We start from the raw sequence: 22,413 nt of genomic DNA, 5'->3' as shown, positions 1-22,413 counted from the left end.
TAGCGCGCCGCCGGGAACCACCGCCCCCGTCGGCCATGACTGCGGGGCATGCGCAGTGCGGCTCCACCCCGTCCCTGGCAAGCGGATCCGCGCGTCCGCCGGTTTGCCGGCTCCGCGGGGCTCGCAAGGGCGGGAGGGGGCGGAGACGCGGTCCGGGTGAGCTCTGAGCGCCGAGATCAGTCGGGGGCTCTTTCCTCGAGCCCCTCTGCGCCCTCGCCTCTCTGAAGCCGGCGACACTCTCGCCAAGGCTCCCCACCGAGCCAGCCCCGTATGGTGCTGGGAGCCCGGCCGTGAGGGGCAGTGGAACGCTCCTACCGCCGCCCTGGCACACGAGCCCCGGGTCTTTCTAGAGGGTCCTGAGCTGTTCCGGTCGGGTATTCCCTCCTGGGACGGAGGCCGTGCTTGGGCCCTGGGCCAAGATCCAGGAGACAGGCGCTGGTAGAGGCAACCGGGCACTGAGGACCACTGGCAGGGGAGGTGGGTGGGGTCGCCCCCGTCCCGCCCCCGGCCGCCTTGGAAACGCGGTGCGGATAACGCCAGCGGGAGACGCGGCGGCCGAGCAGTTCCGCTCCGAGGGCGGAAGTGCGTGCCCAGCTTTCGGCCGTTGACCAGGCAGCAACATGGTGGCGCCTGTGCTGGAGACCTCTCACGTGTTTTGCTGCCCGAACCGGGTGCGGGGAGCCCTGAGCTGGACCTCCGGGCCCGGAGGACTTCTGGCCTTCGGCACGTCCTGTTCCGTGGTGCTCTATGACCCTCAGGTAAGAGAAGTGGCCATACGCCCGACCCCGTGTGCTTCTGGGGCCAAATATGCTGGGTGTTCTTGGGGCGGACTGTAGACGCCGCTCCAGAGTGTGGAGACCGGGTGTGCTGTCCTGTCCGCTTCGGGGAGGGTGTCTGGGCGAGGAGTCTGGCTCTGGAGAGCGGGACTCGCCCCTCGCCCTCTCGTGCGCTGCGTCAGCCTGGGGTCACCATGTCCTACCAGTGGCCTGTTAGCCCCAGGTAGAATCTCAAATGATGACAACCTTTTCCAAAGCCGCCTGTGGGAACTGTAGTACTGTTAAAGAATCAGTTTGAGCTTTAAAAGATGTGCAGTTTAGGTATGGGTTGAAGCTATCACACAGATGCTATCTCATTTCTGTGTTTCCCTTAGTGTTACCAAATAAGCTTTTGTTTTCTTGAATTTCAAAGACATATCACTTGTGTTTTAGCTTTGAGAATGGACATTTTAAAGAAAGTGCCATTGGGGTAAAGGTCATAGGGGATGGGGACCCTAAGCACTAGGTGTAAGGCAGGACTTACCCATTCCCTGAACTGCACCCTTGGCCTTTTCCCTATCAAACTTCTCAAGTTACTAGTTTCTGCATTCTTCCCAGAGTTCATCATGACCTCATCCCCCCTGGCTAATTTTGGACAATGCAGTTAGTGTTGCTTCTCAAAAGGAGCCTCAGTATAAAAAGTAAAGTGCTGGAAATTAAAATGCAGTGCAGGAGATAGATATTATGTTTTTCTTATCTCACTGCTTTATTAATTTGATTAAAAATTCCATCATCCTAGACATACAGATGGCCACCAGGCACATGAAAAGATGCTCAACATCGCTAATTATTGGAGAAATGCAAATCAAAACTACAATGAGGTTTCTCCTCACATGGGTCAGAATGACCATTATCAAAAAGTCTACAAACAATAAATGCTGGAGAGGGTGTGGAGAAAAGGGAACCCTCCTCCTACAGTGTGTTGGGAGAAATGTAAATTGGTGTAGCCACTATGGAGAACAGTGTAGAGGTTCCTTAAAAACCTAAAAATAGAGTTACTGTATGATCCAGCAATCCTACTCCTGGGCATATATCTGGAAAAGACAAAAACTCTAATTCAAAAAGATATGTGCACCCCATTGTTCATAGCAGTGCTGTTTACAGTAGCCAAGACATGGAAGCAATGTCAGTTTCCATCAACAGATGAATGGATAAAGGTATGGTATATATATATACAATGGAATATTACTCAGCCATAAAAAAGAATGAGGTAATGCTATTTGCAGCAACATGGATGGATCTAGAGATTATCATACTAAGTGAAGTAAATCAAAGACAAATACCGTATGGTATTGCTTATGGGTGGAATCTAAATAATGATACAAATGAACTTATTTACAAAACAGAAATAGACTCACAGACATAGAAAACAAACTTATAGTTACCAAAGGGGAAGGGGGGAGGGATAAATTAGGAGTTTGGGATTAACAGATACACACTACTATATATAAAATAGATAAACAACAAGGACATACTATATAGCACAGGGAACTATATTCAATATCTTGTAATAACCTACAATGGAAGAGAATCTGAAAATGAATACATATATATATATGACTGAATCACTTTGTTGTACTGAAATGTAGCTGAAATGTTGTAAATCAAGTATACTTCAATTAAAAAAAATTCTGTCATCCTCATATCCTTTGCAGATTTGAACTTATAAATGAAATAATTGTATTCATTTTTCTTATCTTGCCCTTGCTCATCTCCTCCCAGTTTTTGTTTTGTTATTACCATGCACTGTTAACTGGCAAGATAAAGCATTTAAAACCACGGGTAAACTTTACAATGGCTATTAACCAACGCTTTGGAAGCCTGTCTTTCTGCAGCTGTTTAATGGACTTGTGCCCCATGCCCTCTATCACATTTTTATTTTTAATGATAATCTGCTGGCCATGTTAGGGGATTTTAACATCAAAAAAAAGTATATGGAGCCTAAAAAGTACTTATTTTGTTTTGTTAAATATTTGTTAGCTGGGTATTTAATGAAATATAAGAATAAGAACACGTCAGATGCTAAAGTAAAGTTTTGGGGGTGATGTTCATTCAGCAAACTTTTGAAGACCCTTTATGGGCTAACCTTGAACTGAGTGGTGATGACACAAAGATAATGGGTAATAACTCCTGCCCATCAAGGAATTCTGATTCTAGTGAGAAAGACAATGAAATGCTTTAAATTGTTTCCTAACCTCAACCCATATGTGAAATATGTTAGTTTATGCACATTTACCCCGTAAACCTTTTTCTCAGCCATGAGAATTCCTGTTGACATACAAGTAGGTATCAAGCCAGTGCTCTAGGCAATCAATAGAGAAAGGGCCTATAAAGTGGAGGGCTCAGTAGGAATAGAGTCTTCAGCAGTGGGGGAAGAAAAGCCCAAGTGTGGAGTGACATTGGTGAAAGCAGCAATCTGAGGGTCTGCAGGGAACCTGGCTGTAGGCCCTGAAGGGATCTGATGTTTGAGGACCTTAGTAGTTGTGGCCTGGTGACCTTGGGTCATTAAGGCTGAAGAACCCAACGCCCGATCAGCCAAGGCATACAAAGTGAGCCACGAATTTGTATCCATTAATCACGAATTCCTCTCTTGAAGGGTTTTTTGTCAACCAAATTCTCAAATTGGTACAAGCATGGTAGAAGTAGGCCCTAAGATATGTGGAAACAAGGTCCTTATCTGGTCTGGGATTTCAAGACAGGCTTCCCAGACAAGAAGAGGACAGAGGTGAGTGAATGTGGAGTGGGGAGAAAGGCAGGAATGAATTAAAAAGTGAATGGATGATTTAAGCCATGGTTAATAGTTCATAAAGGAAGGTGATTCTGTTTGAGGTAATACTGAACTTTTTATTAGCATCAAAAACACTGAAATCTGATTTTTATTAATTCATTAATTCCTCTGTAGGATAAATCCTAATTTACTAACAAGTGTTTTCTTCTCTAAAGAAAAGTGTTGTTATTACCAACCTGAATGGTCACACTGCTCGAGTCAACTGCATACAGTGGATTTGTAAACAGGATGGTTGTAAGTATTAATCTGACTTTTCTTAATTTAGCATTAGTTTATCTGATATTATGCAATTAGAAAATAGAAGAAAAATGGTATGCCCAGTGAACTATCTGACCTGTACTTTTATTTTATAGCAATTGAAGCATGGATAACACAGCGGTGCTTAGGATGAAGGTAGAGGCAGCCCATTACTGAGGCAAGACCCCACCATTGCTTTTGATCCAAAGCTGTAATCAGGGCCTGTGTTGAGGCCCAGGTTGGGATTCAAAAGATTTGGCTTGTTAGGTCTCTTTCTACCACAGACAAACTATTGTTTTTTTAGGCAGGGCATTGCATCTCTCTTGACCCCAGTTTCATCTTAGTAACATATGAAAAGTAAATGTTTGGACTGAATCAGGGGACCCTGAGTGATTCTTGACACCTGTGAGGTCAAAATTATTTTCGGAATAATAATAAGTTATTCCTAGTTTTCATTCTCATTCCATCACAAGTATGCAGTGCCATTTTCCAGTGGCTGCATGGTGTGGAATATTGCAACAGATTAAATACAGAAGCAGATATGAAAATCCAGCTGTATTCTAATAAAGTCAGACGTTAAAGAGATTTGCTGAAATATAAAACAGTGCCTTTCTTCTTATTAATTTTTTGTTTTGGAAAATACAAGGTTCCCCCCATAAAAATGTTATTTATGTTAATGGGGTTCATTGTTATTTTTAAGTAAACTAATAAACAAGTATTTTTCATATTTCTCAGTTTTAATTTCTAATGTGGTTAATATTGGTACATATAGCCTATATAAACAAAAGGTCTTTGGGGTCCTGAAAAAATTTTAAGAGTATAAAGGAATCCTGATATCAAAAAGTCTGAGAATTGCTGGACTAGATTATCTCCAGGTCTCTTCCATCTCTAAGATTCCATAGCTCCAGAATTTTTAATTAAGAATGCTTTTAGGTGGGCTTCTAAAATCCTATGGAATTTCCTCAGGTGTCTTAAATATACCTCCAGTAGTATTTTTATGGATTCTCAATTAATTTTATTTATTATTCTGTTTATTAAATATGTATTGAGAGCATTCTGAGCTAGGCACAAATGCAGAATTTCCTGAATTAGTGTGACTTGGTTATGATTTTTATCTGTGACATTAAAAAAAATGTTTAATAAACTACTTAGCTCGGTTGGTGATGCAGGATTAGTCGCAGTAGGTCAGTAAAAACCATTAAATCTTAGAAAGAGTGGCTGTTAGTGCAGATACTAAAACACAATTGTAATTATATTAACTGCCACCAAATGACATCAAAGACTACTTGAATCTCAGTATAGGGATTTGTTATAAAATATTAATTTGGGCTTGTATGTTTTATTTTCCCTTTAAAAGTGAGGTTACGTAAAATGAACTGCTTGTGTATCACTGTAATCTCTATTACGATTGGTTTTCTCAGATTTGGCTCCACTGTCAGATAACTCATGTATTCTTTCTAAGCCAGGTATCAGTGACATATAAAATTCTAATAATACCATTTCATATTTTTAAAGTGTCTGATTTTTAACACATTACCTTCATGTACCTTATAGTAATTATCAAAAGCACGTAGTTAGGTAAATAGCTTAATTTCTGTGACACATGAAGAAATTAAAGTCCAAGATCACAGCTGGCTGGCAGCAGGGTTAGGACGTGAACCTGGGACTTCTGAGTATAAATGTAATGTTCTTTAGACAGTCCCCCAGCTTCTTAACCTAACTATCTAGACATAAGCCAGAAGAAGCAAATGGATGCAAAATCCAAACCAAAATTATGTTAGATTATTTCCCCCTTTTTTGGTTCTTACTCCCTTTCTCTTCTGTCTTCAACAAAAAGTTGTAAATGTTCAAAAGAGGTATTTTGAAATGCGATCTCAAAAATATGTCATGTACTACTTGATAGCAGCAGCTGACTGTAATGTCTCATATGTGTTATTTCTGCCAAAAGTGTTTAGCCTGAATCTTATGAGGAAACAACCAGACATATCCAGATTGAGGGACATTCTGCAAAACAACTGGCCTGGACTCTCATTGTCACAAAAAAGGAGGGAACTGGGAAACCATTCAAGATTAAAGGAGACTAAAAAGATGTGACAACCAAATGCGCAATGTGTGGTCCTTAGATTCTAACTTAAAAAAAAGTTATAAAATACATTACTGGGACAATTTGGGGAAATTTTAAGATGGATTATGTATTACATAACAATACTGTATCAGTGTTAAAATTGTTGAATGTGATAATTGTATTGTGGTAATGCAGGAGAATGTTCCAGTTCTTGGGAAAAATGGTAAAATATTTAAGGATCAGAGGTCATCATGTCTCCAACTTATTTTTGTTTGTTTGTTTGTAAATTTATTTTATCTATTTATTTTTGGCTGCGTTGGGTCTTGGTTGCTGCACGCGGGCTTCCTCTAGTTGTGGCGAGCAGGGGCTACTCTTTGTTGCGGTGCGTGGGCTTCTCATCGTGGTGGCTTCTCTTGTTGTGGAGCATGAGCTCCAGGTGCGCGGGCTTCAGTAGCTGTGGCAGGCAGGCTTCAGTAGTTGTGGCACACAAGCTCAGTAGCTGTGGCATGTGGGCTCAGTAGTTGTGGCTCGCAGGCTCTAGAGCACAAGTTCAGTAGATGTGGCGCACTGGCTTAGTTGCTCCGCTGCATGTGGGATCTTCCTGGACTAGGACTCGAACCCACATCCCCCCGCATTGGCAGGCAGATTCTTAACCACTGCGCCACCAGGGAAGTCCCTCCAACTTATTTTTAAATCGTTTGTCAAAAACGAAAAGGGTGTGTGTGTGTACATAGAGCAAGATAATTGAGCAAATATGGCAAAATCTAAACAGTTGGTGAAGCTAGGTAAAGGTATATGAGTTTTCTTTTATCTTTTCTGTAGCTTTGAAATTTTTCAAAATAGCTGGAAAAGAATTAAAATGTTTACTGAGGTATGATTTTTTTTCAGCTCCTTCTACTGAATTAGTTTCTGGAGGATCTGATAATCAAGTGATTCACTGGGAAACAGAGAATAATCAGGTGGGTAGATATGTTTATGGTTATAAGAAATGACTGTTATATCTACTTTTATTTTCAGTCTTTTCCCTCATTTCTACTGTGTTCTTCCTTTATGAAATTTCCTCATTCTTGCTTGTCAGTAATCCAGATCCTGTATATTTCCATACTTCACAGGCCTTGTACCCTTCCCTGTAATCTGCTTCTGTATTCATATGCTGTCAGTCATTTCTGTGAATTTCTCATCATTTGGAATAATTTTCAGACTGCTCTTACAGGGTATGTTTGTCTTGTTTTCATTGGTAGCAAAAATTAATACTGCTCTGTGCATAGGACAGCAGTTATCACGTGGATATAGATTTACATAATTCTGAGTGATGTTATAATATGCGATACTGGGTGTGTATGGACCTCTACTGATAGACATTTAGGTTATTTCTAGTCACAAGCAAAGATTAAAAATGTAAAGTTAGTGCATCATATGTTTGAACATCTGCCATGCGGAAGGTGTAGTAGATGAGGCAGAATCCTATTCATGAATTGTGTACATAGTTTTGAAGGCAAAATGCACTTGAATAACTGAAGTACAAAGGTGGCTCTGGGTGGGTGATTTCACTTGCTATACCACAACCATGCTGCCGTGGAAGTTCACTAGAGATTTAAGAGGCGGCCTTTCGGTTAGGTCTGATAGTGTGAGATGATTTCCTTAGGAAACATTAAAGTGGTGAGGGTTCCAGGTAGGGAAAATATATGAATCAAAGTGCAGGTAAGAAAGGAGACCATTTGCTCAGAAGTATCCAGTGTTAACCAAAGCCTAAGATGTTTTAAGGGCAGGGCTTTCCAGAGCTTGTTCAGAGAATTATTCATCTCCCAGTTATTGATTGTGGCCAGTCAAGTTTGGGAAGCAATGCATATCATATACTTCTCTTAGAGAATCACAATGCCTGTGAGCATAGTGAAGACTCTGAAAAGTTCTGATATGGAAAAACCTGCTTATCTTTGTTTAACTAATATTTCCTAAACTTACTTCAAGTCTGATTTTTTTTTTTTCTTCAGATCTTTTAGTATCCCTTGTAACTTTGAGGAACATAGTTTTGGAAATGTTTCTAGATAACACTTATGGGCTGTAATATTAGAGAAGTAGAGAAGGAGAAGTTCTCGTGAGAATTTGAATACTTGCTTCAAGAGTTTGTTTTTTATTGGTAGGCATTTGGAAGTCATTGAGGATTTCTAACCAGTGGAGTATGAATACCAAAGAAGATGAGTGACAGGAGTGTGCCAAATTAGGATAGGAAAAAAATATGAAGGAAGAGATATGGGATATATTTTTGAAGGAAAATGATTTTGGCATTGACTAGATAGTTGTCGAAGGAGTAGGGAGCTATTGGGTAGAGGAGTGAGAAATCAAAAAGAGTGGGATTCTGGCTCAGGGCTCTGGAAGAAAGATACTTCTACAAAGCAAAATAGGCAAGTTAGAGGGAAGATGTGGAATTCAGTTGTTAACATGTTACTTGTATTGCCAGCCAGAGACAGGGGGCAGGTGTGGAGGAGGGGATTGTGGGGTCACTTAGACTTGAATGAGAGTTCTAATGGTTGTGTAGCAAAGCAGCTCCTGTTTGGATTTACCTTGGCAGAGGAATCCAGAGAGAGCCATTTGAGCACTCATTTTTGAGACCTTGAGTTGAGATTTGCAAGACTCTTTCCTCAGTGCTGCCCTACGCTTCTGTCAGTAGAGAGGATTGCAGGCTGAGTATCTGATGGCAGACAGCGAACTTAGAGACGGACGGGAAAGTAGAATGTGAGGCCAAACAGGGAGGAGGATGAAAGGCATAAAAGAGGGATGAAGGGAATAAGAGGATTTGGGGGAAGAAGTCCCATATTATAACCTTAGAAGCTTAAAGCTTCCTTCTGGTATGCATTTCCATGCACACAGGTGTTCACTACATCTTGACTTCTGATAAAAGGAAATAATTCTAAGCTGGTATAATGAGCGATTTGAGTCTCCGAACAGTGGGCATCATTTTTTTAAAAGCTGGTGAACTTGAGAGATTTGTTTTGTTTGAGCTTTTAAGATTCTCTAATGGTTGAAATACAACCCTGCTTAAAAGATGTGAAGTGACATAGAAAACAAACTTATGGTTACTAAAGGGGAAAGGGGGTGGGAGTGGGGATAAATTAGGAGTTTGGGATTAGCAGATACAAACTACTATATATAAAATAGATAAACAACAATGTCCTACTGCATAGCGCAGGGAACTATATTCAATATCCTGTAATAAACCATAATGAAAAAGAATACGTGTGTGTGTGTATATATATATATATATATATATAACTACACCATAAACTAACACAATGCAACATTGTAAATCAACTATACTTCAATTTTTTAAAAAATAAATAAAATAGAAAAAAAAGGATGTGAAGTGAGTTTTTCCATAGATTTAATGTTTCAGGGGGTAATGATACAGACTCATGTAAAGTTTAAATACAGAAAAATAGGAAGAAGGAAAAAGATACAGAATTTCAACAGTTAACATTCTAATGAACATTGTTCCAGATCTCTGGTTATGTGTGTATAATTATACATGAAAGTGACTTTATTGTACTTGAGTTTTAAAAAGTGTTTTTTTCAGAGAAGCCAAAGGTTAATTACAGGAAGTTAGTGTACAGACCCCCTTATATGTAACTATCAATTACCTTCTTGAGTGGCAGAGTTCTGCTTAACTAATTGGGAAAATAATTGAGAAGACATTTAAGAGCCACCTCTGTTTCAGCAGACAACAGTTTACAAAAGGTACCTCTCAAAGGAGGTGGTAGAATCTCACATATTTGGAACTCTAAAAAAGTAGATCCAAAATAGAAACGATGCTGCAGGGAATAATCTTGCATGGCAAGCTAGAAGACTTGATAAACAGATGGAATTTCCCAGTTCTTTTTGTCATTTTTCCATTTTGTAACTCTGATTGATACAGGTAAGTATTATGAGTGGATGCTAAACATACTTGGTAAAAGTTTGATGGAAAATAGAGTATTTACTCAGTCCCAAAGTATAATCTCACATATTACCACCAAAAAAAAAAATTAATTTCACAGTGAAAAAGCATGGCAGATACTACCTCTACTAAAATGTGAGGGTTAATTTTACTAAAAGTGAGACAAACTGACATTGTGTGCCTCCTGATGTGATGCAGTTATGTAGTGGTGACGTCAAAATGTACACCCTGAGTCTGTTCATGAGGAAATATTAGACTAATCCAAGAGGAGGGACAGTCCACAAAGCTGGCCTATATTCTTCAAAAATGTCAAAGTCATGCATGTCTTTCCATGGTAATAAGCATGCATTATCCTTTTTGTTGGCTTAGAATATGTCTACAATTATTTAATCAGTTTCCTATTAATACTTATAGGTTGATTGAAGTTTTCCTAAAGGGTGTGTGATGAATGTCCTTCTGCATTTGTCTTTTATTACTTGTTAAACTAGTACTGCTCTCTCAGAGTAGATTCTCAGATGTGAGATTGCTGTGTCAAAGGGTGTGCACATTTTGTGTATAGTTAATATGATCAGGCAGGATTCTCAAACGTTTACATTCTTCTCAGTTGAGAGGACTTACTTCTGGATCAGGCATTTTAACAGTACCTTTAATCCTCTGATTCTAGTTAAATACAGGTGAAACTGATAATTCCTTTTTTATCATAATGCTTTTGTTATTCTTTGTGATTCAGCTTTTAAAAGCAGTCCACCTCCAAGGTCATGAAGGACCTGTTTATGCAGTGCATGCTGTTTACCAGAGGAGGGCATCGGATGTTGCATTACATACACTGATAGTGTCTGCAGCTTCTGATTCTACTATTCGAGTCTGGTCTAAACAGGGTTCTGAAGGTAAGTTTAGAGACATTGTGATCCAAACAAATGAAATTAAGTAATTTAATTATCATATGAAGGACAACTTAGAAGAGCATTCATGTAATTTTTCAGTCTTTCAAGCTGTATTAAAAATATTAGAATTCTAATCTACATGTTTGTTTCTTTTGCACTTTTCCATAATTCCTCTTTACCAAACTGTTTGATAATGTAAATTCCTTCAAAGTCTTTTCATATGTCTTTTTGTTCTCTGTAACCTTGTTAGAAATTGGCCATTTAAATTCCCATCATCCCTGGGGGCTCAGGACTGACTTCTCTCATCTCCCTGCTGACATCTGATGATGCTACCCAACCTCTAAGGTTGGATACACTCAGAGTTAGTTGTTCGTGATGTGTTTTATTATTTCTTAGTGACATGCCTTCAGACTTTGGACTTTGGAAATGGATTCACTCTGGCTCTCTGCTTGTCTTTTTTGCCTAATACTGATGGTGAGTATCCTGCTAAGTGTATATTGAAAGAGGAATGTATTTTTATATCCCCATACAACCAGAACCTAAAAAACATACTGGATCTCAATTTTGTGTCTAAATGTTTTCAGGAAACAAGTTGAGACATGGATAACATACTTTTGTTCTCAGTATTCAAATGACCTGTGTATAAAACATAAGGTCAAAGGGGGTTAAGGGGGGTGGCTATTAGAAACTTTAGTAGCAGTTAAAAATTTAAGTGACTCAATATGTACTCAAGATTGGTACTGCTATTTATCAAATATACTGTCGATGTATATAGATGTAATTTGGGAAAATTACCTAGCTCTGTAGAAGGTGAAGGTCTGGGATAAGTTGAGAAAAGTACTGAACATGGATCATATGAGTATTTCTGTCAAGGTGACAGCCCCTGCACCTGCATAATGACAGCACCCTACGTAATGACAGCACCCTGTGTAATGACAGTTTGCCTAAGACCACTTAAAATCTCCAAAGAAAAAATTCCCCTTTTGCTGTGAAACCCGTCTGTACCTATGTTTGATTATCCTCCACAAAGATGATGGCCAATGCAAGTCAGACAGTCTTGTGCCTCTTCAGTTACCTGGAGGACAGACCTGGTGGGGAGAGGCCAGGCCTGGAAGCCTCCAGGCTCTTTTGCCCTTTGCAGCAGGAGCTGCGGCTCTGTGCTCTCACGTGACGTTCCACTTTGTGCGAGGGCTCCCCAGGAGGAGGAACTACGCACATTCTGGTTTCATTACATAGAATTTGATTTCTTTGCATCTACGTTGAGGCCAAGTGACTGGAGTTTTTGGCTTTTTTTTTTTTTTACGTTGATTTAAAGAAAACTAATTTTACAGTCACACCTTTCATAACTTTTTATCCACATAGTTAGTTATATGCTCTTTTATTTTGTTCTTTACTTCATGGATTTTGTTTTACTATCAAATTCTCAAAATGTAGGGTCCTCAAAGTAACAAACATACCCTTAAATCTTTGTACAGTAGCCCTGATGCTGGGCTCATAGTAGCTCTCCCAGAAATTTTATTATTCACTTGGGCTAACAACGTTTCCTGTTAGTCTTCTGGCTGACATAGTTAAATGCTCCCAGCTTGCTCTCGAGCTTCTCCTTTTACTGCTCCTTCTATCGTAAATAACACAGAATAAAGGAAAGGATTCTCAGTTAATAGTCATTCTTTGCCGAGTAACCATTTAATGGAACATTTTAGAATATTCATTTTATTCCTAAAGATGTTTATTGAGCACTTTCAATTTATTTGTTCAGTGGTGTGGGAAGCAGGAGTCAGGATTCTTTACCTAGAGCTTAGAATCCAGCATAGGTGATGGTCATAACATACGATGGAATACTTACAGCAATGCCTCTTTTCCCCCCACCAGTACCAATATTAGCATGTGGCGATGATGACTGCAAAATTCACTTATTTGTTCAACAGAATGATCAGGTAATTAATGATGTTTCTTAAGAGGCTAGAATTATGTTCTGCTTAATTACATGTCTTAATACAGATTATTTCTAGATTATAGGATTTGGGGGATGTTCCAATCTAAATAATCCAATAGGAGAATCTTTTCTGGCAGTCTTCCATTAAACAGTTTTGCACTCTTTGAACACCAGGTATACTGCTGCTGCTTTGGCTACCAGGTCCAGAGGCGTTGGGGGAAACAGGTCGTTAGGTGGGGAAGAAGAGAAGGAAGATGCTGTAGTAGTGTTTTGTCTTCCCTAGCAGTGGTTATTTGTCCTTCTGAGCTTTACCTATTCTTTGAGTGGTTAAACTAGAGGGAAGTTTCAGAAAGAGGGTTGGTTAACTCTAGGCTCGTTTAGTTAATAACAGAGGTATTTGTTTCTTTGCATTTTATAAGAAAGTTAAAAATGACTGTGAATGTTCAACCACCCAGCTTTTTTCTATATTGTGTCCACAGCATATGTCATTTTACCTTGTGAATGTTTAGTGTATTTGAGAACTACAGATATTATCTGCTCAGGATTGCTCAGTTAAATTTGGATGATTATGAGATTTTTCATTCCCAAATGAGAGCTCTATCTGATGTCTGATCAGATAGTGTTCCCAGTAAAAAAAAAAAAGCAATGCAGTCAGACTGGCTGGGACCAAATTAAGTCACTGATATACATGAAAATATTAAATTCTTACATCAAGTCCTATGATTTTTGTTATCTTACTAGTTTCAGAAAGTGCTTTTTCTATCTGGACATGAGGATTGGATAAGAGGCGTTGAATGGGCAGCCTTTGGTCAGTATGAAATTTTGCTAAAGTACATATAATGGGGACAAGTATGTGTAATTTCAAAGCAACCTCTTATTTATTTATTTATTTATTTATTTGGTGGCGCCAGGTCTTAGTTGCAGCAGGCGGGCTCCTTAGTTGTGGCTTGTCGGCTCCTTAGTTGCGGCATGCATGTGGGATCTAGTTCCCTGAGAAGGGATTGAACCCGGGCCCCCTGCATTGGGAGTGTGGAGTCTTAACCACTGTACGACCAGGGAAGTCCCCCGTGTATGTTTTAATTAAAAATTTTCTTTGTATGTAACATTTTCCTATTGGCCCGATTAGAAAAGAGGATACTTATCCCTTGTATTAACTATTAGTTGGGTTGGTAGAGGATGAAACAAGTTGATGTTTATAAGAGGACACTAGTTGTTACACATGCAGACATTCTTGAGAAGTTCTTTTTAGAAATTAATAGATTGTATAGGAATACCACATATTATAACCATTTATTAGCATTGTCTATATTTGTCAGTGTTATTGAAAATGAATATAGGTCAAATGAATGAAGGATAAGGAAGCAAAGTCTAATTTTTTCAGGAAATCTAGAAATGTGTATATTGTAGAAGAAAAACTCTTATACTTAAATTTAAGAACAGAATGTTCTAAAAGTAATAAAATTTGTTTTTTTAATTAGGTAGAGATCTTTTCCTAGCAAGCTGTTCACAAGATTGCCTGATACGCATATGGAGGCTGTATATAAAATCGACATTTTTAGAAACTCAGGAAGATGATAATATAAGACTGAAAGAAAATACTTTTACTATAGAAAGTGAAAGTGAGTAATAATGAAAATATTTGATTTAACAATACTCAGGTTTCCTAGCTGATTTACTTATGTTTCACTACACACATATGTGAAGGTTAGGTTTTTTTTTTTTTTTTTTTTTTTTTGGTGGTACGCAGGCCTCTGTTGTGGCCTTTCCCATTGCGGAGCACAGGCTCTGGACGCGCAGGCTCAGCGGCCATGGCTCAACGGGCCCAGCTGCTCCGCGGCATGTGAGATCTTCCCGGACCAGGGTACGAATCCGTGTCCCCTGCATTGGCAGGCGGACTCTCAACCACTGCGCCACCAGGGAAGCCCGAAGGTTAGGTTTTCAGAAGTATCAGATCCCTAGCTGAAACTGATATGTGCATTTTTCCTTTTTTATTTTTATGTGAGGGTAAGTCATTTTTCATATATGAAACTTATTTTCTTTCTGAACCATGTTAGTGAGATTTTTTTAAATTGCTGAAAATAATGTTATTTTCTCAATAAATTAGTTTGTAAAATATTACTTAATTTGCAGTTTTAGCATAGGAAGATCTAAAGGGTTAATGTGAATTATTCATACTTTTTTTGGAGGATATTCATCAGAGACAACTAAATCCCTATATTTGAGTAGTATATATAATTCTGATTTTCTTACTATCTGGCATCAGAAGAGTAATCCTCCATGGTAGATCCTGTTGGGATGTTGTATTTGAAGGAGATATTTTTGGATGTGTATCTAAATTATAAAATAAGTCCTCAGTAAACATTTCATCCAGGAATATTCTTCTTTGTCATTACTCTTCTTGGTTGTAAAGCCCATTGGAGTTGAGATTTGGTAACAGATTTCTGGAGAGAACCAAGAAATACTATAACCAGCATATTGTGAGTAGCTATTTCCAAATATGAACATTTTTGTGATATTTTCATTAATTATTTTGTTTGAAAGGTCACAGTACTGATTTGACTTCCTTTATTTCTGCATTTATCTTAGGTTTTTTTTTTAAATGGTACTTTAGACTTATTACACAAAATGAGTGAGGATAGCAAGGAGGCTGGCATGTCTGTTTTTGCTTTTTTTGAGTCTTTTTTGTTTTTTTGGCTGCACTGTGTGGCTTGCAGGATCTTAGCTCCCCGACCAGGAACTGAACCCGGGACCTTGGCAGTGAAAGTGTGGAGTCCCACTGACTGGACTGCCAGGGAATTCCCTGTTTTTGTTTTTTAATTGCAGTGTAAGAGTATCCCTGAAAATTTAAAATAGAACATATTCCTTAATTTTTATTGTGACTAGGTAGTGAAAATGTAAAAAAAATTTATATATCTTTAGAACTTTTTTCTCCTGTAGTTATGAACAGTGGGTAAAGTTAATGAAATTTAGAATGAATGCTTTTTGTTGAAAATAAATCATGTTCTGTTCTGATTTTTTTTCTTTGGATGTAATTGTACAACCGAGCTGGTATTGAAAATGTTATTTTTAGAAGAGCTTTGTGGAAAGAATCCTTTTTTTGTTGTTGCAGGTATTAAAATAGCATTTGCAGTTACTCTGGAGACTGTGCTGGCTGGTCATGAAAACTGGGTAAATGCAGTTCATTGGCAGCCTTCATTTTACAAAGGTAGGAAGAAAAACATACACAAAGCTGTCATTTCAGTACAATCTCACTTACAGAATTTTAAGCTGAACAAATGAAGTAGAGGATATTTTTTGAGTGTAATTAGAAATATCAACTATAAGACAGTTTCAAGTTGGCAAAGTGTAATACTGCAGCCCTGTTCTGCTAGACACTCAATTCTGTTGAAAATTGTATTTCTAAGAGGGAAAAGTATGCTTCCTGCCATGATGCCATAACTGCCATATGCCTTTTAACTTTTTTTCTTTAAAGTTTTTACCTAGTCCTTATGGGATTTAAGAGAAGTTAACTTTCAAGCCAGCTTCACTGGAACCTTTACCCTTGGAAATATAAAGTTGGTAATACCAAGATACATCATTTATGAAAAAGTAAAGACTTCCCACTCTTTCTTTTGCCCTTAACTTCTGTTTATGGAGTGACGACTGATGCTGGGGTGTAGAGGTGCGCACGGCAGCAGCCTCATGTTCTTCCCCCAGCCCCTTCCCCAAGACAACAATAGAGAATAGCAATAATTAATGCTCAGGTAACACCATCCAGCTTTTATTATATTATGCTATATTTGCTGCAGTTAAAAAAAGATAAATTAAATATTATAGAAACTGGGGAATCCCTGTATAGTTTTTCCTGAACCTTTTCCCCTTCATCCTTCCCTTGAGGCTGAATTCAGTGTATATTATTCCCATGCATATTTTTATACTTTTACTGCACATTTGTGTAACCATAAACAGTATTGTTTTACAGCTATTAAAACTTGATATCAATATGCCTTTGTCCTCATACGACCTGTCTTTTTAGCTTAACATGGTTTGGATTCATGTAACTCTAATTTACTTATTTTTATTGCAGTATAACATTTCATTGTCTAAATATTACCACAACTTGTTTATCTGGTCTTCTACTGATAGACTTTCGTGTTGTTTCCAATGTTTTGCTATTGCAGTGCAACAGTGAATGTTCTTATAGTACCCATGTTGTGTTTTTCTGGTAATCTACAAACAGGATGCTTGTTGATCACCTAAAGGCATTAGTGTTTTTTTTTTTTTTTTTTCTTTAGATGGTGTTCTGCAACAGCCAGTGAGATTATTGTCTGCCTCAATGGATAAAACCATGATTCTTTGGGCTCCAGATGAAGAGTCAGGCGTTTGGCTAGAACAGGTAAAATGTGAATACTTAAGGAACAGAAAACTGGGTTTATTAGACAATAAATCCCAAGTCTGTATTCCTAGAGCTGCAAATATTTGCTCTTTGTGTACGTTAAATAAGTGAGAACATAATCTCTGGAATGAGTGATTTCTGTTGTGAGAAATTGGTTCTGAATTGTTTTTCGTCTATTGTTGAATAGGTTCGAGTAGGAGAAGTAGGTGGCAATACCCTGGGATTTTATGATTGCCAGTTCAGTGAAGATGGCTCCATGATCATTGCTCATGCTTTCCACGGGGCACTGCACCTTTGGAAACAGAATGCCACTAACCCAGTAAGAAAAGTGCTTTTAAATCATTTCTGATTAGATAAAGTGAATCCTACGTGAAACCTAGGAAAACTGTTGTTTTACGTATAACACTCTACAGAAGCATAGTAGAGGCATTTAAGTTCAGGTGACATCACTTCTTTATGTAAATTTATTCTGTAGTTATATTAGTTAAGAAACTCATGCTTTTCTAAGAATAAAATTCAGTTGTCCAGCATTGTTGAGATACTGAAATTTGCAGGTAGGTAAACTTACATAAGGGAAGTTTAAGCTGTATAAATTTTAAGCTCTCCATTAAAGCTATATACATTTTGTGGTAGGAGTTTTTCCTAAAATGTATAATTTCTTCGTCTTTTTTAAAATTAATTTTCTTTTTTCTTTTTTAATTAATTAATTTATTTTTGGTTGTGTTGGGTCTTCGTTGCTGTGCACAGGCTTTCTCTAGTTGCTGCGAGTGGGGGCTACTCTTCGTTGTGGTGCACGGGCTTCTCATTGCGGTGGCTTCTCTTGTTGTGGAGTACGGGCTCTAGGCATGCAGGCTTCAGTAGTTGTGGCTCGCGGGCTCAGTAGTTGTGGCTCACGGGCTCTAGAGTGCAGGCTCAGTAGTTGTGGTGCACGTGCTTAGTTGCTCCGTGGCATGTGGGATCTTCCCGGACCAGGGCTTGAACCCATGTCCCCTGCATTGGCAGGTAGATTCTTAACCACTGCGCCACCAGGGAAGTCCCTCTTGTCTTCTTAAAAATAACATAATTTGATATTTTCCTGTTGGATAGCTAGGTACTCCATTGATAATTATTGAATGAATGACTGACACAAGGGCATTAGAAGCACCTGTTATTTTATGACAGAATATATTAATTCTCTCAGGGGCTCTTGATATGTGTAATTCTAAATAGTCCTCCAAATATTGGGCTGTTCTAGATCTTATAGTTTTTAGTCTCTTCTCAGAGAGGGGTAATCTTCCTCTAATCATTTAGCTGCCTCTCAGCATTATTCCAATCTCTTCTTTCTAATTTGCTTCTGATCTGCTTTTTTGGGTTTGGGGAAATGAGATAGCAGGAAAAGTGGGTAGGAGCACACGGATCTTGGCCTTAGCACTTACTAGCTGTGTTTTTGAGGTCATTACTGAACTTTTGTCTCAGGTTCCTCATCAGTAAAATGTGGACAGTAATAGCACCTACTCAGAGGATTTTTATGATACTAAAATGAATTAATATTGGTATAGTATGAGAAGTAGGGCCTGGTACATACTGGGTACTATATATTTTAAATAAATAAATCAAAGAAGTCAGAACATAGAGCAAAATGTGAGTTAGCAGATTTTGAATGTGCAGCTAATGGCTTCCCTTACAAAGTAAAAATTCATGGAGCCCCAGTGGTGCAATTGGTTAGTGTGTGGTACTTAAGTACAAATTCATGGATTTGCATGACCTTTATTTTGTGGGCTTTGTAATAGTTGTGTCAGGTAGGAGGATTTGAATTCTCAGTATAGGGAGTGATTTACTTTTCCCTTGTATCTTCGATTTGGAGTTGATCTTTAAGACTGTTTTTACTGTTAAATGAACCAGGGAACCATTAGCTATGACACTTGTAAATAAGATATTTTTTAGGATGAATGTAATTTTGTTCTTTTTTTTTACTTTATTTTTGGCTGTGTTGGGTCTTCGTAGCTGCGTGCGGGCTTTCTCTAGTTGTGGCTCGCGGGGGCTACTCTTCATTGTGGTGTGCAGACCTTCTCACTGTGGTGGCTTCTCTTGTTGCAGAGCATGGGCCCTAGAGCGCGGGCTTCGGTAGTTGTGGCTTGCGGGCTCTAGAGCGCAGGCTCAGTAGTTGTGGTGCACAGGCTTAGTTGCTCCGTGGCATGTGGGATCTTCCTGGACTAGGGTTCGAACCTGTGTCCTCTGCATTGGCAGGCGGATTCTCAACCACTGTACCACCAGGGAAGTCCCTTAATTTTGTTCAGAGCTCCTTTGAGCTGTATTTCAGCTGGTCTTCAGAGGGCCTTCATAGAAAAAAGCATCAGTTAAGTAGGGAGAAACTCAAACCAGAGGACAGAATTTCACTGTACTTTTGCTTGTAACTTGACTTCATATTTATAATAGCTATTTACCAAGTATTTAGGGTGATTTTTTATAGACTTTTGTTTATTTTAAATATTTTTTTTTGCTTTTTGATGAGGACCGATTTTAAAGTCTTTCATTGAATTTGTTACAATATTGCTTCAGTTTTATAGTTTGGTTTTTTGGCTGAGAGGCGTGTGGGATCTTAGCTCCCCAACCGGAGATCAAACCCGCACTCCCTGCATTGGAAGGTGAAGTCTTAACCACTGGACCGCCAGGGAAGTCCCTAGACTTTATTTTTTAGAGAAATTTTAGGTTTACAGAAAAACTGAGCAGAAAATGCAGAGTTCCCATTTTCCCCTTCCCCCCCCCACATGCACAGCCTCCTCCATTGTCAGCATCCCACACCAGAGTGGAAATTTATTGCAATCAGGGGTGATTTCTAAAAACAAACACTGCCCTTTAGGACTGTACCCATAGTCAAAAGTGCTGCACTTTGTTCAGAACTTTTTGGAACCTCCCATTAGTGCTAACTTTAGAATCAATTTTTATGTCACAGAAGAAATTAACAGCATTTCTTTGTTCCAGCCTATTTATGTTTTTGACCAGAAAATAATATAGCTTAGCTGACCATATTAATCAGACTTGGCTTTGAATGACCTTTTAGCTATTTATACAAATATAATTTTCCTCTAAAGTTCAAGTTTTACCACCACTTGAGTTGTTGAAAAAGATGCTCTGTGGACCAGGCATATGACATTTTCTGTATTTCATTTCACTGTTTGTTTATGTGGTTGCTGATGCAGGTTCCCTCAGGAGGTGGACTAACTATGTTTGATTTAACCTCTGTCCTCTACACCTACAGCTCTTTTCACTTAATAAAGAAAGTTGGTCAGGCACACAGAATCTACAGACTCACATTACACAGTGCTCTACTATTTAGTTTGACAGATAAATACTCACATAGTATCTAGTATGGGCCAGCCTTGTACAAATATAGATTCATCTAATTCTTGTAACAAACGTATGATCTAGGTAGCTCTTTTACAGAAGGGTTAATTGAGGCACAAAAAGGTTAGGCAGTGTTCTAGGAGGCAGTCATAAATGATGAATGGAGGGGACTTTCCCAAGGTTACTGCTTTGAAGGACACAACGCATGCTTGAATGTTTAAGTTCTAATATATTGATACTTGACTGGAAAACAGATCCTATTACTTTAAGTTCCCATCTTGTTTACTTAGCTCTTCACCTTGCTTGGGGGCTAAGGTCTTTCCCATATCAGACCTGAGTGATGAAGGCATTATCAGGTTTAATTTTGAGTGATGGTCTTTGATTATTTTGATGTGTCATGAGCACTTTCATTGCAGAGAGAGTGGACTCCAGAGATTGTTATTTCAGGACACTTTGATGGTGTCCAAGACCTAACATGGGATCCAGAAGGAGAATTTATCATTACTGTTGGTAATGACCAGACAACTCGACTTTTTGCTCCATGGAAGAGAAAAGACCAATCACAGGTAAAATGTCTTCCTACTTGACTGATCCACTTTACAAAACATCCATGAGCACATGAAAAGTGGAACAGCAACATTAGCCATTAGGGAAATGCAGATTAAATCCAGGATGAGATGCCACTACACACCCTCTAGAATGGCTAAGGTATAAAATACTGACAATAGCAAGTGGTTGTAAGGATGCCGAGTGACCGGATCTTTCTTACATTGCTAATGGGAATGCAAAATGGTATAGCCAGTCTGGAAAATGGTTTCGTATTTTCTTAAAAACTGAAGCATTCCAAAGAAGACATACAGATGGCCAACAGACCCATGAAAAGGTGCTCAGCATCACTAATCATCAGGGAAATGCAAATCAAAACCACAATGAGTTACCACCCCACACCTGTCAGAATGGCCATCATCAAATAGATAACAAATAATGACTGTTGGCCAGGAGGTGGAGAAGAGGAGTCCTCCTGCACTGTTGGTGGGAATGTAAGTTTGGTGCAGCCACTGTGGAAAATGGTATTGAGGTTTCTCAGAATATTAAAAATAGAACCACCCCATGATCTAGCAGTCTTACTTCTGGGTATTTACTTGAAGAAAACAAAAACACTAATTAGAAAAAATGTATTCACCTCTTTGTTTATTGAAGCATTATTTATAATAGCCAAGATATGGAAGCAGCTAAGTGTCCATTGATGAGTAGATGAAGAAGATGTGGTATATAGGCAATGGAATATTACTCAGCTATTAAAAAAATGAAGTCTGAAATATATGCACAACTGAGTCACTTTGCTGTACAGCAGAAATTAACACAACATTGTAGATCAACTACTTCAATAAAATTAAAAAATAAAAAATTTTTAAAAATGGAAAAAAAAATGAAGTCTTGCCATTTATCACAACATGGATCTGGAGGGTATTGTGCTGAGTGAAATAAGTCAGATAGAGAAAGACAAATACCTTATGATCTAATATGTGGAGTCCTAAAAACAAAACAAACGAACAAAGTGAAAACAGACTTATAGATGCAAAGAAAAAAAACGGGTGTTTGCCAGAGGTTTGAAGCCAGGTGAAATAGGTGAAGGGATTAAGAGGCACAAACTTCCAGTTATAAATAAGTCACAAGAGTGTGATACACAGCATAAGGAATATGGTGAATAATGCTGTAATAACTTTGTATGGGGACAGGTGGTTACTAGACTTACCATGGTTGACGATTTTGTAATGTATTTAAATGTCGAGTCACTATGTTACACACCTGAAACTAACATAACACTACATTTTATTTCAACTGTATTTCAGTTAAAGGAAACTTAAGCATACACATATTCTTTATAATTCAAACAATTAAAATGTTAGCTGTCAAAATGTGTTTACTTCAGTTCCACATAAAAGTTCTCATAATACCTTGTAATTTTAGATGTAACTCATTAGGAAACACTGACAAGGGAATTCCCTGATGGTCCAGTGGCTGAGACTCTGTATTTTCACTGCCGAGGGCTCGGGTTTG

General features: G+C 38.6%; 1 protein-coding gene across 3 annotated transcripts in view; it reads left to right on the top strand.

Moving 5' to 3' along the window:
- The first annotated feature begins 609 nt into the window (after nt 1–609).
- The window catches only part of ELP2 (elongator acetyltransferase complex subunit 2), a 44,015-nt gene continuing 22,211 nt past the window's right edge, over nt 610–22,413 (top strand). Inside the window, exons 1-13 of one of the 3 annotated variants that reach the window (XM_004283449.4) lie at nt 610–758; nt 3,759–3,837; nt 6,794–6,864; nt 10,567–10,723; nt 11,117–11,194; nt 11,792–11,989; nt 12,590–12,654; nt 13,395–13,461; nt 14,132–14,272; nt 15,763–15,858; nt 16,928–17,028; nt 17,216–17,347; nt 20,769–20,918. In XM_004283449.4, coding sequence (XP_004283497.1) covers nt 621–758; nt 3,759–3,837; nt 6,794–6,864; nt 10,567–10,723; nt 11,117–11,194; nt 11,792–11,989; nt 12,590–12,654; nt 13,395–13,461; nt 14,132–14,272; nt 15,763–15,858; nt 16,928–17,028; nt 17,216–17,347; nt 20,769–20,918 — 1,473 coding nt within the window. In that variant the 5' untranslated portion in view covers nt 610–620. The remainder of the gene's footprint in view (nt 759–3,758; nt 3,838–6,793; nt 6,865–10,566; nt 10,724–11,116; nt 11,195–11,791; nt 11,990–12,589; nt 12,655–13,394; nt 13,462–14,131; nt 14,273–15,762; nt 15,859–16,927; nt 17,029–17,215; nt 17,348–20,768; nt 20,919–22,413) is intronic. The other 2 variants (XM_004283450.4, XM_033412319.2) reach the window with 2 other exon arrangements.

This window comes from Orcinus orca, chromosome 15, assembly GCF_937001465.1.
Source record: "Orcinus orca chromosome 15, mOrcOrc1.1, whole genome shotgun sequence".
Classification (NCBI taxonomy): Eukaryota; Metazoa; Chordata; class Mammalia; order Artiodactyla; family Delphinidae; genus Orcinus; species Orcinus orca.
This window is presented reverse-complemented; position numbering and strand designations above follow the sequence as displayed.